This window comes from Gopherus flavomarginatus, chromosome 3, assembly GCF_025201925.1.
Source record: "Gopherus flavomarginatus isolate rGopFla2 chromosome 3, rGopFla2.mat.asm, whole genome shotgun sequence".
Taxonomy (NCBI): Eukaryota; Metazoa; Chordata; order Testudines; family Testudinidae; genus Gopherus; species Gopherus flavomarginatus.
Window position 1 is genome coordinate 151,969,853 of NC_066619.1, and position 15,341 is coordinate 151,985,193.

At 48.7% G+C, this 15,341-nt stretch overlaps 1 protein-coding gene across 1 annotated transcript in view; it reads right to left on the reverse strand.

The window, feature by feature from the left end:
- The window catches only part of PARM1 (prostate androgen-regulated mucin-like protein 1), a 53,826-nt gene extending 39,093 nt beyond the window's left edge, over positions 1-14,733 (reverse strand). Inside the window, exon 1 of the mRNA XM_050945058.1 lies at positions 14,604-14,733. Within this exon, the coding sequence (XP_050801015.1) occupies positions 14,604-14,646 (43 nt within the window). The 5' untranslated portion in view covers positions 14,647-14,733. The remainder of the gene's footprint in view (positions 1-14,603) is intronic.
- Between the last annotated feature and the right edge of the window lie 608 nt (positions 14,734-15,341).

The following is a 15,341-nucleotide window of genomic DNA, read 5'->3' on the forward strand; positions in this document are numbered from 1 at the left end:
GCACTGAAATGCAAGGCTTTGTCTACACTACCACTGTTGTCAGTCGGAGGTGTGAAAAAACCACCCCCGACCGACATAAGTTTCACTGGCAAAAGCACTGGTGTGGACAGTGCTACGTTGGCAGGAGATGCTCTCCTGCCAACACAGCTACTGCTGCTCTTGGGGGTGGTTTAATTATGCCAGCAGAAGAGCGGCTGCAAGGGAAACAGTAGAGCTGTGCCATTGTAAGGTCCATAGTGAAGACATTGTTAATAAACTTATTTTTAGGCTAAGACTATAGGCTGAAGTGATTTCTAATAAGAGGGAAAGAGATGAAAAAAGTTACCAACTAAACATGGATTCTAGTGACTAAATGTAACTTCAGCAAGTTACAGACTTGGTCGAAGCAGGTTTCTCACCTATGTTCAGTTTCAGAGGCTTTCAACTCCCGTGGTTGAAAGGGGTGGTTTGCTCAGATGTACAAGAGCTCTGGCATCTTGTTTTACAGATGCCATCATGGCTTTCTGTCCTTGCTTAGAGCTTCCAAAGTTCAATGACCTTGTTTCAGGGGGAAGGAAAGTTTCCTGGCTCTGCCATTTCCATCCCCCCATTGAGAGTGTTAAGTGGCCATCTTCCACAGTGATTTGCCGGACACTTTTGTCTACTCTTCATGTAAATGTAATTTCATTTGTGTCTCCTTGCTCAATTTGGAGACCCCTCCAAATAGGAGGAACCATGTTCTAGGGTGGAGTGACTTGAGCCTTGCCTGACAAACACATTTTAAGAACATATTTCCAGCACATTTATATTTGTTCATACATCACCCATACATACACTACACCATAATATTTGGCAATTTATTATGATACCTTACATGATACCTTTTAGATACAGAATATGACCATAGTGAATTGGAGCAAGGAGTATGTCAGACCTAACAGGAGATATGTTACCCTCTCTGCCGGTTGGCACTGAGGGGCTCGCTAGTTCACTCTTATCTCACATGTTGCAACTGCAAAGTCAGCTTTTTAAACATGAGCAGATGGCTGCTGTATCTAACTGGCCCACTGCTGTCAACTCTTTCAAAGATATGGGCAATTTTTTCTGAGTCATTCTTGAATGCCTTATGACCGGACTATGACAAAAATCTGCAACTACACCATACACCTCACATCAGCTCTCACCTACTCATGCCCCCAGATTGACTAGATCAGATGAAAGGATAACGTTTCCACAACAGAACAGTCTCAGCTTTCAAATAGCAAAGACCTATTTGACCACCAGCTAAGCTCTTGACTTGAAAAGTAAACAAGGGTGAGACCCCAGAAAAGACCTCAGTTTGTTTTCCACTCATACGTTTGCACAACAAAACCTAATCTAACAGGGTTTACCTGCAACCATGAAGGTCAAACAGCATCCCAGCTGCTGCAGAAACTAAAGAACCGTCCTTTAGCTCTTCTCGGCTAGACTGTCTGAAATCACCAACTTTCCATATGCATTGCTTTGTAAACAATCTACTGTACACGGAAGAGCAAACCAAGCCAGGCTGCTCCCACAATAAGTAACACAAACTCTGGCTATTTTCCAGTAAGAGCAGATGAAGCTAAATTCAGCTTTGCACTATGGAACACCCCAACCACATTTCACTGGGTAAATCAAGTACTGAGGTTAGACTCTCACAAGCAATCATGGCTAAGCCATCCAGTCTCCTCCTTGCAAACATAAAGTGAATGTTTGTTCTTTAGTTCTAAATGTCTCTCTTTTTTCTAGCTATTGTTATACAGATACTTCTATCTGAAATCACAGTGGACTTCAGACAATGGAGAACGGATGGTATCTGTTCTGGAACTGCTGTACTTATGTTCTGGCAAAAGCACACATCTCGTCCTCAAATGATGGTCATATTCTTAAGGATTTTCCCAAAAGTTGGAGAAATGTGCAGGTGTTGGTCACCCTGTCCCCTACACAGCCAGAAACGTCTGATAAGGACACAGTGTGAAAAGCCACCTATTAATGGTGAACTTTTGAAGCTACTGAATCCTTACAGCCTTCTGCGTGCTGAGATCTGGCATCCTGTCACATCGCTATATGCCAGCCACACAATGGCTTAAGTTGCTTTTTGAACATAATGAGGCTGCTGGCTCATTTTGTAACCCTTTATCTCAGCATGAACTCTGTTCTCATTAAAACAGATTGTTTACAGCTTCAAGTCTTTCTCCAATGATGATTTTCCTCCCCAATGAAGAGCTTTCTTGAGATGCTGGACTTGGTGCATTTCTTAAGTCTCTCTTGCCTTTACAAGCCAAAATGGGCTGAATAATTAAAACACATGTTTATCCCACAGGGATTTCAGCAGCTCTTATAACCATAAGAGGAAATAATTCTGTAGCTAGTGGCACCAAGGAGGGCAAAGAGTTATTTAAACTAAAGGACAACAGTGGAACAAGAATAAATGCATATAAACTGGCCGTGAACAAATGTAGGCTCAGGGCCGACCTTAGGGAAAATTGGTGTCCTGGACCTCATGGGCTCCCCAGAATCCCCCCTTCGTGCCGAACCACTGCACTGTGCCCTCTTAGCCCCTAGCCCCTGCACCCCCACCCCTAAACTGCACCCCTCCTGCAGCCACATGAGGAAGTGACCTGGATGCACACAGCACTTGGTGTTGCTCCTCACCTCACCCCCACAGCCCCCTGGGGAGGGTGGAGGAACACTGGGGGGAGGTGGGGGGAACAGTATCTGCCTCACTGCTCACCTCCCCCTCATGTTCCTCCACTAGGAGGAAGCAGGGAGAAATCTGGCCACTGTCCTACATGGCGCTTTCCTGCTAGCCCGGAGCAGCTTCTGACTCCACACCAGCCGTGCATGCCTCGGTGCTACTGCACAGCACCCCCTTGACCATGGCACCCTGGGAGGTCATCCACCTGGCTCACTCCTAGGGCAGCCCTGCGTAGGCTGGAAATGAGAAGGTTTCTAACCATCAGAGGAGTGAGGTTCTGAAACAGCCTCTCCAGAGTGGTGGCAAACAACCTAATCAGTGTTAAGCTGAAGCTTGTTATGTTCATGAAGGTGGATTATATGATGGGGTTGCCTGCGATAGCAAGCGACTGGACTTGATGACTCAGGAGGTCCCTTCCAGTCCTATGTTCAGGTATGTTTGGAGACCAACCAATCTGGAAGTGTCGTCACTTTGAATGTTAGGTAGAAAAAAATACCAGTACATTAAAAATTAACAGCTGCTGGATCAAGAACACGACCAGCTGTTGAACTGCAAAATCTGAGGTAAAGAATATTCAAACTACGAGGGCTAACACTTTGGGAGAGAAGTAATGGCAGAGACAAAAGTTTTTAGTTTCAAAGACAGAAATGATATAATGAAGGCCTTCTGCTTCCCCTCTCAAATGGAGAAATGTGATCATTTGAAAACTTTCTCAGTTTGTTCAATGCAAACTTGGTGATCTTCCTCCTCCAAAGTAATGTCCTTGTTGTTGTTTAAAACTTCAAAGACTGAGCAGGAGCAATATATCCTAGGAGTCTTTTGGTTAATGAATTAGGCGAAAAAGAGAAAAAAAAAGGCAATTCTTTTTGTGGAGCAATTTTTGGATTAAACTAGAAAGCACCTGAGAGACTTAATGTTCCTTTTGAGTATTTTATTTTCTGAAGCAGGGTTCAGACTCACAACACTCTGTTGGCCTTTGTACTTATCAGATCCAATTTCCAATGGGAGGATCCAGAAGTCAAGTCTATACTTAGAGATTGTGACCCACTGTCTTCCACCATTAAAACGGGAGTAATTAATTTTCAATAACCATGAAATATTGTTGAGCCAATTACACTGTAAGAATTTCAAAAGAAAAGGTATTGTGTGTTAATAAACCCGCTGGCATTCATTTATTTTACTATAAGGGGAACCAAGTTAGAGTTTGGCATAAGTCATTCTTGCTCAACAACAATGCTGCTGTGTTTAAAAACAACAGCAGCTAAATCCTTGCAGAATTAAGGTTCACTCCTGCAAACAGTCACACAGGTGCGTAGTGCAGGTAGATTCAGGCCTTATGTAGTTAGGGTAGAATTGCTTTCTTCTTCTTAAGATAATTAATTTATCTGATGTCCTGAGTTTGTGAGCTGTCTGTAACAGATGCGGGAAGCAAGCTGCAGTGCTAGAGGTGAACCCTGCTACAGAGCTGTGAAATCACGGAGTGGGAGAGCTGTGTTATGGCCTGCTAGTGGATTTTAAACCTGGCAAGCAAATTCTGTAGTCAGTAAATACCTGCCTGGCACCTAGAGGGAAAACTGGCACACAGATGTCAGTTAGTCCAAAATCTTGGGCAAGTCCTAGTGCTATTAGTGGTTCTTGAACAAACTGTTCCCTTTGCACGTTTGCTTCTGGACTGTGAGGAATGCCACTGCGTTCTATGCAGTTCAACTTACTAGGACTTACTAGGGTAATCCGCTGGTGGGCCGCGAGACAGTCTGTTTACACTGACCATCCCTAGGCACGGCTGCTTGCATCTCCCACTGGCCGTGGTTCGCCATTCCTGGCCAATGGGAGCTGCGGGAAACGGCGGCCACCCCGTGCCGCTCCCATTGGCCAGGAACGGCGAACCGCGGCCACTGGAAGCTGCAGACGTCAATGTAAACAAACAGTCTCGCAGTCCCCTAGCAGATTACCCTGACGGGCCACGTGCGGTCCGAGAGCCGCAGGTTACTCACCATTGCTGTCTGGTTAGAGCCCATCCCAGGCTGTCTTTCCCTAGGCTTCCCTCTAGCAGTGTGTGATGCAATTCACTGAGCAGTGGATTTAGAGCACTTAAAAAACAACCAGGGAGCTTGATCCTGGTCCTAAGGCAGTGGACGGCAAAACTCCCATTGACTTCAGTAGAAGCAGAATTGAGCCCCGAGTGGAGCTAGCCAGCTGGGTTTATTTTGCTGACCTACATTTGATTCTCATAAACCACCCATAGTTTCAGTGTGTGAGAACAGCAGTCACAGTGTCATCCTGGAATCTTGATTGGTGCCAGTGATAGGCAATGTGGTTCTTAACAGATTTCAGACAGCATAGGCTCCGGCTGGCCTGCTTCTCCAGCGACTCACGTTACCCAGGCACCGAACTGAAAATGAAAAGGGTGGCGCTCATACTCCTCCCACTTCATTGACACACAAAATGACAGCACACTCTGTAGAAGGGACAGGTTTCCGTAACACCATCCTCCCTGTATGCGTTTATCAGCGATGAAATTAACAACACTGACTTCTCTGGGGTTCAGAGTCAACCCCTTACTGTCATGGACAGGGTAGCTGGCATTAGTGAAACAGGCAAAGGTCGCTGAACTAAGCTTGGTTCATATTTTTGAGGTTATCATGAAGCCTGTTCAGGTTAAAGAGATTCATTTCTTTGCAAAGAAGCGAGTTTTGATTCTGGAGCACAAAACACAGCCAGGGGAGAGCATCGCAGCCGGCCAATCCTCACTGAACAAGCCTAAGTCAAGGCTTGTAGCACAGAGAAAATGAGGAGCAGAGAGAGAAGCACCCAGTTCGAAGAACATGCAGCATTGCTTAAATCTAAGGGTAGAATATAGATGTGATTAGGCCAGGAAACATCTAACTTACCCAAAGGAATCTGTTCAGACATCCTGATACAGGTCACGAGGAGGAGTGCACGTTAGTAACATGGCTGCGTACTGCCGACAGAATAACAACGAGCCAAACCTGTCGGCTTTGCTAGAGCACTTCTAGTGATGGCACTGGGATACAATACTTGCAGAGGGGAGCAGGATTTGGCTCCATAGCCAGTTGAATCCCCTTTTATGAAGGGCCTGCTCACGTACACGGCATGCGTGGCATGTTACAAATATGAGGACAAGGTGCATCGCAATTAGCAGGGAAAGGGAGCCGAAGGGGTGGTGGTATTGTGGCAAGAGTGCTGTAGCACAGCTTCCAGGTTATCCTTGCCTAGTTTGGAGAAAGGCCAAGCTGGAGTGTATCGCTAAGTGGTTCCATTTGCAGGAGGCCGGTACTGAAAACTAGAGACTCCTATGTCTGCCCACACCCAGCTCTCTCTTACCCTGCATTTTCACTAGGCTGGATGCAGGCATGCAAAGGACCTGAGAATTTCCTCTATTCAGTGCATGGAGTGATTCCCGCACTTAACTTTACCCATACTCTCTCACAGTCGCCTCTCACGAGTGTGAGAATGCTGCAATCTTTTGCTATGGGTTATATTCTGCACAAGGTCTCACAGGACCAGTGCTGAAGTAGGACAGCTGGAGAGCCTACTGTAGCTCTTGGGGTTAAAAGCCCAACTCTCTGAACGTGACTCTAATCCCACTGGGTGTAACTAAATGAAGCCAAGAAAGGACCTATTGACTCCACTGTGGCACTTGTAGGGGTTGACCACATCCAGTGGAACATTGCATCCTCTCCTGGCTGCCTGAATTATAGCAGTTGCAAACTAGAGTATCCTGCAACCACGAGTCTTTGAAAAGTGGATCATGGTGGGGAAGTATTGAGAATGGAGGAAGTGATCTGCCTGACACATCAGCTCTTTGACGATCCATGCCTTCCTTCCATGAACCTATTTCTCAGAGACTTCCCTTTCTACTCCACAAGTATAAAGTGCATGGTTGAATAAATCAACTGCTCACGTACATGGCATGCGTGGCATGTTACAAATATGAGGACAAAGTGCATCGCAATTAGCAGGGTTGAATAAACCTGTTTCTCAGAGACTTCCCTTTCTACTCCACAAGTGTAAAGTGTAAAGTGCATGGTTGAATAAATCAACTGCTCACGTACATGGCATGCGTGGCATGTTACAAATATGAGGACAAGGTGCATCGCAATTAGCAGGGAAAGGGAGCAGAAGGGGTGGTGGTATTGTGGCAAGAGTGCAGTTGGTGGCAAGGTTGACAAATGCCTACCAGGCTGCCTGCCCATTTTGTAAACCAAGAGCTGAAAACACTGCTTGGCTGAGGAACTGACAGAATGAATACATGATGAGGAATGAGGAGATCAGATCCCACCAACCTGATATTTGGTTTTTAAATAACTCCTGAGAAGCACATTTCTGTCCATTTCCCTGACAAAATATCAAGCTTCTGTTCCTGCCATTTTAAAAAAAATCTCTAATTTTTTTTTTTTGGAGGAATAAGAAATGTGTATTCTTCCCCTGCCCCAATTTTCCTCGTTCTCAAAAACAAACAAAAAGTGACAGCGGCAGGAGCAACCAATTAATTATTTGGGCTTAAACTTTCCAAACAAAGTTCACTCCTGGACTGAGAACAAACCTACCAAATTTAAAACAGAGACTGAAAAAGTTACAAGCAACTAAAAATGAAACCTTAGAATGGAAACAATTGTACAACCTTAATTAGGCTCTGCTGCACCTCTGACAGAAATGTTTGTAAATCTACCTACAGTTATGTGAACATATGTAAACACAAACACAACAGGTTCAAAATATGCTGTGCACAGTTGCTGTTGGCTTTCAGATTTCATCAAGTTCCACTCAACTTTACGTTCTGAGTTAGAAATGACAACAAATGTGTTTCTTCCTCGACCTTGGTATGTTTTGCAGTAGTACCAGTGACTAAGTGTTTGTTCCAAAGTAGTCCCACACCAACACAGGGGTGGACACTTGTGACATCAAAGCCAACATCTGACAGGACGTTCCACTGAGACGTTACAGCAAATTGCTGCATTCATGTTTGTTCTGTGGTATGGAGAAGCAGCCAAAATTTAACATTAAATATTTTTGTAATGCTAGTTTTGACTATGCCTAGAAACAAAGGTAGAGGCTTGCAATTATCTATGTATATAAAAGCTGATACCATTTACATGTTCTGCAGCTACTGTATAATAAAACCCATGCAGACAGTATTGAGAGTTCTCATATCCTTCCGAACAGAAAAGGCACACAAGTCTACACCCTCCATGAACCAGAGCTGAGCCTCTGCTTTATACCTGCAGACTGAATTTTGCAAGTAAACAAATACAATATTAAACCTGATGAAGTATTTCCTCACAAGCTGGATTTGTTCACTTTTTTTGACAATGTACTCAATCACACTTGATATTACGTGTACTTTTATAAACCCGCTTTAAAAGGGTTAACGATTAATATATGCTATAAGCATGTCAGTAGAAGGTTCAACGTGGTTATAAGCAATCTGTTGGACTTTTACCTATTAACCATTAGCAATCTAATCCTTAAACCCTTTATAAAAGACTATACGTACCCTTAATATGAAGAGTGAATCATTGTAGCAGATTTGGTAAATGTACTGAAGTGTTAGTGCAACACTGGAAGCCATTGTCATCTCTGAGCAGTGCGGGGAGCCTGATGTTTGAAAGAATTACTGGGTTTCTGAATTAGCAAGCTTGGCTTGACTGAATTACTAAGTGTTTTTGTGCAGCAGGGAAGAAGTGATAAAAACACGAGCCAAGTAGCAACCACACTTGAAACTGAGCTGTGTAACTTTAGGGATGAATTTCCAGTCTCAGCAGTAAACAATAAGGAGGCTGCCTATCTCCTGCAAAATGGTCCTTTGCTTTAAATTCTACAGCCATTTTCTGGTGCTAATGGCCTGCTGGGGACAATAGCAAAGTTTTTTTTCTCCTGACTCTTAGGGGATTGGACAAATCTACATAGCCGACCATAACTTCACTTCAGATAATGTCCTGGCTTTTACAAAGCCTTCATCAGTGAAATGTGGGTAATATTCCCCAGCTCCCTGGAACATGGAGGACGAGCTAATGTCTGTAATGTGTGGAAGTGCCACACTGTGGGATTGAGCCTGCCAGTGCTTCTGCACGTGAGAAGCTTTACAGACTGGGACATCCCATGGAAGTCAGTGGAACTCCCCCATCAGTGAAGTTGCTCACATGCAAAAGCGTTAGCGGGATCAGATCACTTATATGGTTAAATGTTAAATATTCTGACTCTTTCGGCTGTCTCCACACTACAGTCACCAGTGAGGTAAAAATGCAGAAGGACTGGGCAAGGATGCTTTGCCCTTTTCACTACAACCTGACAAATGTATATTGTGTCCGTGTGTTGAAGGGCTTGAGGGCATGCACCTGCTTTGCTCTCCCTCCCCCAGCAGGCTCCAAGCACTCGAACCGAGAGCACCGAGAATCTCTCCTATGCTCTCAAGGACTTCCCAACCTCTCCCCAGGCAGCATGGAGGAATAAGCTGTTTGATTTGAATGTAGAGGGGAAGAGCTGGATCTCGCGGGGCAGTGGGAGCAGATTGAAACTAGGTGCCTGGGGCAGCAAAGACTGAGACTGAAGGATGGGGACTGGAGACTGGGACTGGCTGGTCATAGACATAGGACAAAAAAAGAGTAGGGGGTGGGAGATGCAGGAATGGCTGGGCAAGGATGCAGATGAGAAGGCTGAGTGGGGCGGAGACTGATATTGGCTAGGTGACTGGGATGGGATGAGATGAGACAGCAGGGAGGACACGACAGAGACAGGTAGGAGGGGACAGGGCAAAAAAGGTCAAGCTTGGGGGGAAATGGACAGAAGACTCTGTGCCCACTACAGCACACTTCCCTTCAGAGCCTGGAATGGACCCCAAGATTCCTGAGTCTCACCACTCCTTTGCTGTCAGCAAATATCTGTGAAACTGTCTCATCCCCCTCTGGTCCACACAGAAGATAACAACCTACTACTTCTCTCAGTTACTCCAGAACCTAGAGTAGGTACAGGCAAAACAGTGGGCCTAAGCCCACCTATAGCTAAAGCCCTCCCCTTGGCTGGGGGAAGGGGCCATGGACCACGGCTACAAGCAACTATGGAGGACAAGCGAAAAAACAGACAGGAATGAAGGTCACAGGGCAAAAATCAGGTGAACACAAGGGGACATTTTGCAGAGAGCCCCTGACAGTGCCCACTGTTCATCAAAGGCATCTAGGGAGTCAGAGGACATTGCCCAGAGAAACTTTGCTCAGAGACGTGACTGTACAAGGAGCACTTGAGATTCTGGAGTCTGATTATCAGAAGTGCTGAGCAACTAAGTTCCCTCTAAGCTGCGCGGCCACGCAGGAGGCTATCAAGGGCTGCGTGGGGGGGCAGAGGCGTCTCTCCCCCATAGCTGCCGCGGCTGGGGACAGGCACCTCTCCCCTGGTCCTGGAGCTGCTGCAGCCGGGTAGAGGTGCCTCTCCCCTGCCCCCCCCCCCAGAGCTGCACCAGTAGGGAGAGAGGCTCTCCCCCGGCCTAGGGCTGCTGCAGCGAGAGAGGGCTGGAGGGCGTCCTCTCTCCGTGGGGCAGCCTGCATCCCAACCCTCTCATCCCCAGCCCCACCCCAGAGCCCGCACTCCTCCCCCCCAAACTCCAACCCTCTGCCCCAGCCCTGAGCCTCCTCCCACACACCAAACCCCTCGGCCTCACCCCCACCACACATCACCTCCATATTGGTGCACGTAACAAAATTAATTCCACACATACATGTAAAAAACTTAGAGGGAAAATTGCTGAGCAATTGCAGCTGCAACCACAGTCACTGGGACCTGTGCTTTGAACATATAAAGTGCTATATAATGCTACATTCTCTGAAAATCAGGTCCTAGGCACCTGAAACTGGAAACCCAAAGTTAGCAGATAGTTTTGACCTTAAATCGTGTCTCTGATTCCCATGGATAAAATGGGGAAGATACCCCCTCATATCACACAGCTGTTTTAAAAACTGATTAATATTTATGAAGCTCTGTAGAGATAAGCACTGTAGAAAAGCCCACGTGTAAATTAAGAACTGGCTTCAGAGCAATGATGATGCAGTAAATCAAGGCCTGGGGCCACACAGTGAACAAGGAGAAAACAAAACAGAGAATAGTTGTGAGTGAATGCTATCCATTATGTGCACGGAATGAGACAAGGGTCCCGTGGAATTTCCTGACTTTTGAGTGCTTGACACTGTACCTTTAAGGTTCTCTTAGCATAGTTTTTTGTGTGCATGCAATTTACACATATACACCTGTCTTGGAACAGAGGTGATCAGGCAGCATGCAAGCAATCCTTTCTTCCAGGGATCTCAGCGTCACCGATTTCTCCTTCACTGCGGAGCTGACCTACAAGGCTTTGATGTCAACTTTCACTCAGCAGAGGGGCGACAGTGGTGGTGGAACAAAAGGCAACCGCATTCTTCCCCTCCAAGATGGTAAATGCGTCATGAGGCCAGGGCTGGGGCAAGGATGTTTCACGCCCTAGGTGAAACTTCCACCTTGCGCCCCTCCCCCCAGCTAACCATGCCCACCTGCCTCTCCCACCAGAGGAGCCCCCCCTGCAGCAGCTAACTCTGCCTGTGGCAGCAGCTAACCCACCCCGCCACCCGGGGAGGCCCCCCACCCGCAGCAGCAACCCCCCCTCTCCAGCTAACCCCGCCCGGGGAGCCCCCCCCATTCTGCGGCAGCTACAGGGCCGGCTCTACAGTTTTCGCCGCCCCAAGCAGTGCACCGAATTGCCGCCACGGACAGCAGGGGCAGTCCGTGTGTCCTTAGGGCGGCAGGCGCGTTTCCGCGGCGGCAATTCGGAAGCAGCTTCTATGTTTAGCTGAAGCCGCCCTGGACAGCTAAACATAGAAGCTGCCGCCGAATTGCTGCCACCACGGAAACGCACCTGCCGCCCTAAGGGCGCATGGACTGCCCCCGCCAACCGCGGCGGCAATTCAGTGCTCTGCTTGGGGGCAAAACAACAGGGACTGCCGCCCCTTGCAGATTGCCGCCCCAAGTGCCTGCTTGGAATGCTAGTGCCTGGAGCCGGCCCTGGGCAGCTAACCCCGCCCCAGCTCACTTCCTCTGAGCACGCCGGCGCCGCTCTACTTCTCCTCCCCTCCCAGGCTTGTGGTGCCGATTGGAGGAGAATTAGGGCAGGGGCTGTGTGCTCAGCGGAGGAGACAGAGTGGAGGTGATCTGGGGCAGGGAGCTGTTCCCCTGTGCGCCAGCACCGTTATTGCGGGCGGCCCTCCCCCCACCAGCTCACCTCCACTCCGCCTCCTCCTCTGAGTGGGCTTTTAGGCGGCCGCCTAGTTCGCCTAGTGGTTGCACTGGCCCTGCATGAGGCCCTGTCCTACTCCTATTGACTGCTATGGAGGCAGAGTATGGCCCTTAGTCTGCTATAAAGCACCACAAACGTTTACAAATAATTGCAGAACTGGTAAGTCAGACCTATCTGCTTCACGGGACTGTTGAGACTTACTGGAGTGTCTCAAGCCACTGGAAAACCATTAAGCGCTGCATAAGGTGTCCAGTAACCTTATTACGACAGATGTGTCCATTTTTATGTGCCCCCTGGTTCCGATGGCTCACCTGCTCCATAGCCGCTTAGCGTCACTGGGGCTATGTTAACAGAACTCCACTTGGCTGCTGCTAACCCCAGGACGGCTGTGCAGAAAGGGTGTGGAGGCCAGGGGATGCTGCCTGGAGTTGAGCTATAATTGTAGGTCCCTACAGGGTTTGAGATGGTGCTTCCCCACCCACTGCTCACTCCTCCAGTCACCTGGCCCTGACTCCAGCTGCACAGTGAGGGCTCTGCCAAGCCCAGGGCGAAGGGACGACAAAAGGCTTGGGTCAGCGGCGTCACCGAGGCACCTGTGTCAAAAGGGTGTGGAAATCCAAGTGGAGGGGGCCCCACCCAGCCATATGCAGTTAACAGGGAAGGGTGTGAACAGCAGTGTCTGGCAGCATTCTCAGAATGGCTCCAGTCGTAAACTTTGTGGTTGGACTTTCCTTCCCCAGCATTCAGGGATGGTTTCGTTCAGGCCTATCTCTGCTAGCGAGTACTGTAAAAACCACCACCACCACCCTGCAGCAGCTCTCAGCCATATGACTTAGTGCTTAATACCTAGCTCGCTTCCCCACCCCCCCTTTTGTCTTCCTGTTCTATGCAAGGTCATTTTTCAAACACCCCCTCCCCCTTTTACAGTGCCTACCATCGTACCACTAGGAAAAGAACTCACTCTCACGGACAGACTGCAAGGGCTGTAAAAATACACATAACAGAGGGATATCGGATCTTTTCTCCTTAAATCGGGTCTGTACTCCTCCAGTAGGCAGACAGCTTTAATGCAGACAAGTCTTTATCAGCAAGCAGACCGTGACATTTTGGAAACTATTATGAATGGGAGCGATTTCTGCTAAACTACAGTTGAAAACCTGAAATCTTTTTAAGCAGACTGAAGCAATTATAAAGTATATTGTAGCGTTTTTCTCTGACATTGTGGTGTTTTTTTTAAAAAGCCACAAATGCTGAACTAGACAAACGATATGTTTCACTTTTGCTTCTTCCCAGAGTAGCAATGGCTAGATGTATGGGTCACACACCTACCTACATTTTCACCATTGCAATGTTCATTTCCCAGTATAAATATAGCTCATTGTTTACTGATGGATTACAGAAGCTCAACCGTAAAATCACAGGCCAGTAAGTAATAATCCATTCTTGCTGTGTGGGTAAAGTAATAATCTCCCCTCTAAAACCAGATCCTATCATCAACATGCAAGTTTCACATTTCAGACGTTAAAAGGGATCTCTAGGCATCTAAAACGCAGTTGCATCAGAGGAGCTGTGGATTTCTCCATCACTGACAATTTGTAAATCAGGATTGGGTGTGCTTATAAAAGATATACCCTCGGAATGATCTGGGGGGGAGTTCTATAGCATGTGTTGTACAGGAGGTCAGACTGGATAATCACAATGGTCCCTTCTGGCCTTAGTATGTATAACTCTCTATGGGGTTCTGATTTTATTAATAGATGAATACGCAGCAAAGACTGGCATGCTTTGCATTGGCAAGGTGAACTCACCAGGTAGTCTATAAAGTTGGGATAATCAGTAGCACTTCCCAGGACCACCAGCGGCAGGTCAGAATCATCCCTAACCCTTCTCCTCCAGAGTCCAGTTCTAAGTGCCTCCCCGCTGTCCCCTTCAGTCCAGCTGCTTCCACTTATGCATCAGATGGTTATGGCTGGGGGGGGAGCTTCCTAAAAACCCACAGCTGGTGGGAAGAAAAAACTCTCAGCAGCCCAATCCCCTGCTTGGCCCCAGCACCTTGGCTGAGTCAGCCAGGAGTACAAGGAGTCGCAGCTGGTCTGTGCCGAATCAACACAACAGTGTGTGTGTCACTATCTGAACGCGAGTCACTGGACTAGAGTGCTGCCCTTAGCTCATGAGAAGGGCAAGGCACAGGTGTTATCAACCTGCTGCCGGGCCCGGGCACCTGGTGTCACCGGCTGTGTTTCCTCGCTCCGGGCCTGGCCGAGAAGGGAACAGGGCTGAGTTTTCCAGGGGATGAGCCAGGGCAGCGTGATGACACCCAGACATAGAAGCCAAAAACCGAACTGTCCCGGTAAAACACACCTGGGTGGCAACCCGGGGGGAGGGGGGGGGCTACAGTTCCTCCCTGTAGCATACCAGGCAAGCCTAGCCCCACTCCCCAGTAAGCGATGGGTTTGGGGGCATGGGGGGGCACAGGTGCTGGAAAAGGGGGTGCTGGGAGCGCTGGCTTGAAGTGGTTTCCATGATATCCAGGGTTCACAGTTTGGTTCAATGGCTCTCAGCACCCCCACTGTATAAATGGTGCCCACCCCCCCGGGGGGGGGGGCAGCCCCACTCCCGCCCCCTTACCTGCCGCGAGGAGGAGGAGGGCCAGGCGAGCCGGGCAGACCATGGTCCGCGGCGGGAGAGGAGCAGGAGCAGCCGGGCGAGAGCGGGGCGCACTCAGCAGCTGCAGCCTCCGCGCGTCTGCTCCACGCCCGGCCCCGGCAGCCAAACCCCTCCCACGCCGCCCAGCCCTCCCCGGGGAGCGGGCCCGCGGCGGCCGGGCGGCCCCTGCTGGACGGTGCGGGGGGAGCCGGGCCCCTCTGCCCGCGGCAGGTGCCGTTTGCGGGCTCGGGCAGCGCAGGAGCCGCAGCGAGTCCGCTCTCTCCTCCCCCAGCACCCTGGTGCCTAGCGCTTCCCCCTCCCCCAGCAGCCCGGCCGGGGGCGGGATTGGAGCAAGGCCTACCGGGGTGCCACAGATCGGGGCCCCATTGCGCTCGGCGCTGTACAAGTGCAGGGAGAGAGGCTGTCCCTGCCCCACAGGGGTCACAATCCAACCCCACAAGACTGGGCTGAGAACTAGCTGCGGGAACCGGCCCCCTAACTTCATGGTACCACTGGCTGGAGGAAGTCACAGTGCGCCAGATGCTCAGGGTTAAATGTTTTAGAAATGTCTAGTAGTCCTTAGCAGTCATCTCCTGTGACCAAATGCACCCCCTAGTCACACTCTGCTTTTGTACAAAATATGCCTGTGTGAAGTGTTATTTGAAAAGTAATAACTCATTGGTCCATAATGGTGAAATGTGTGTAAAGCTATGAACATAA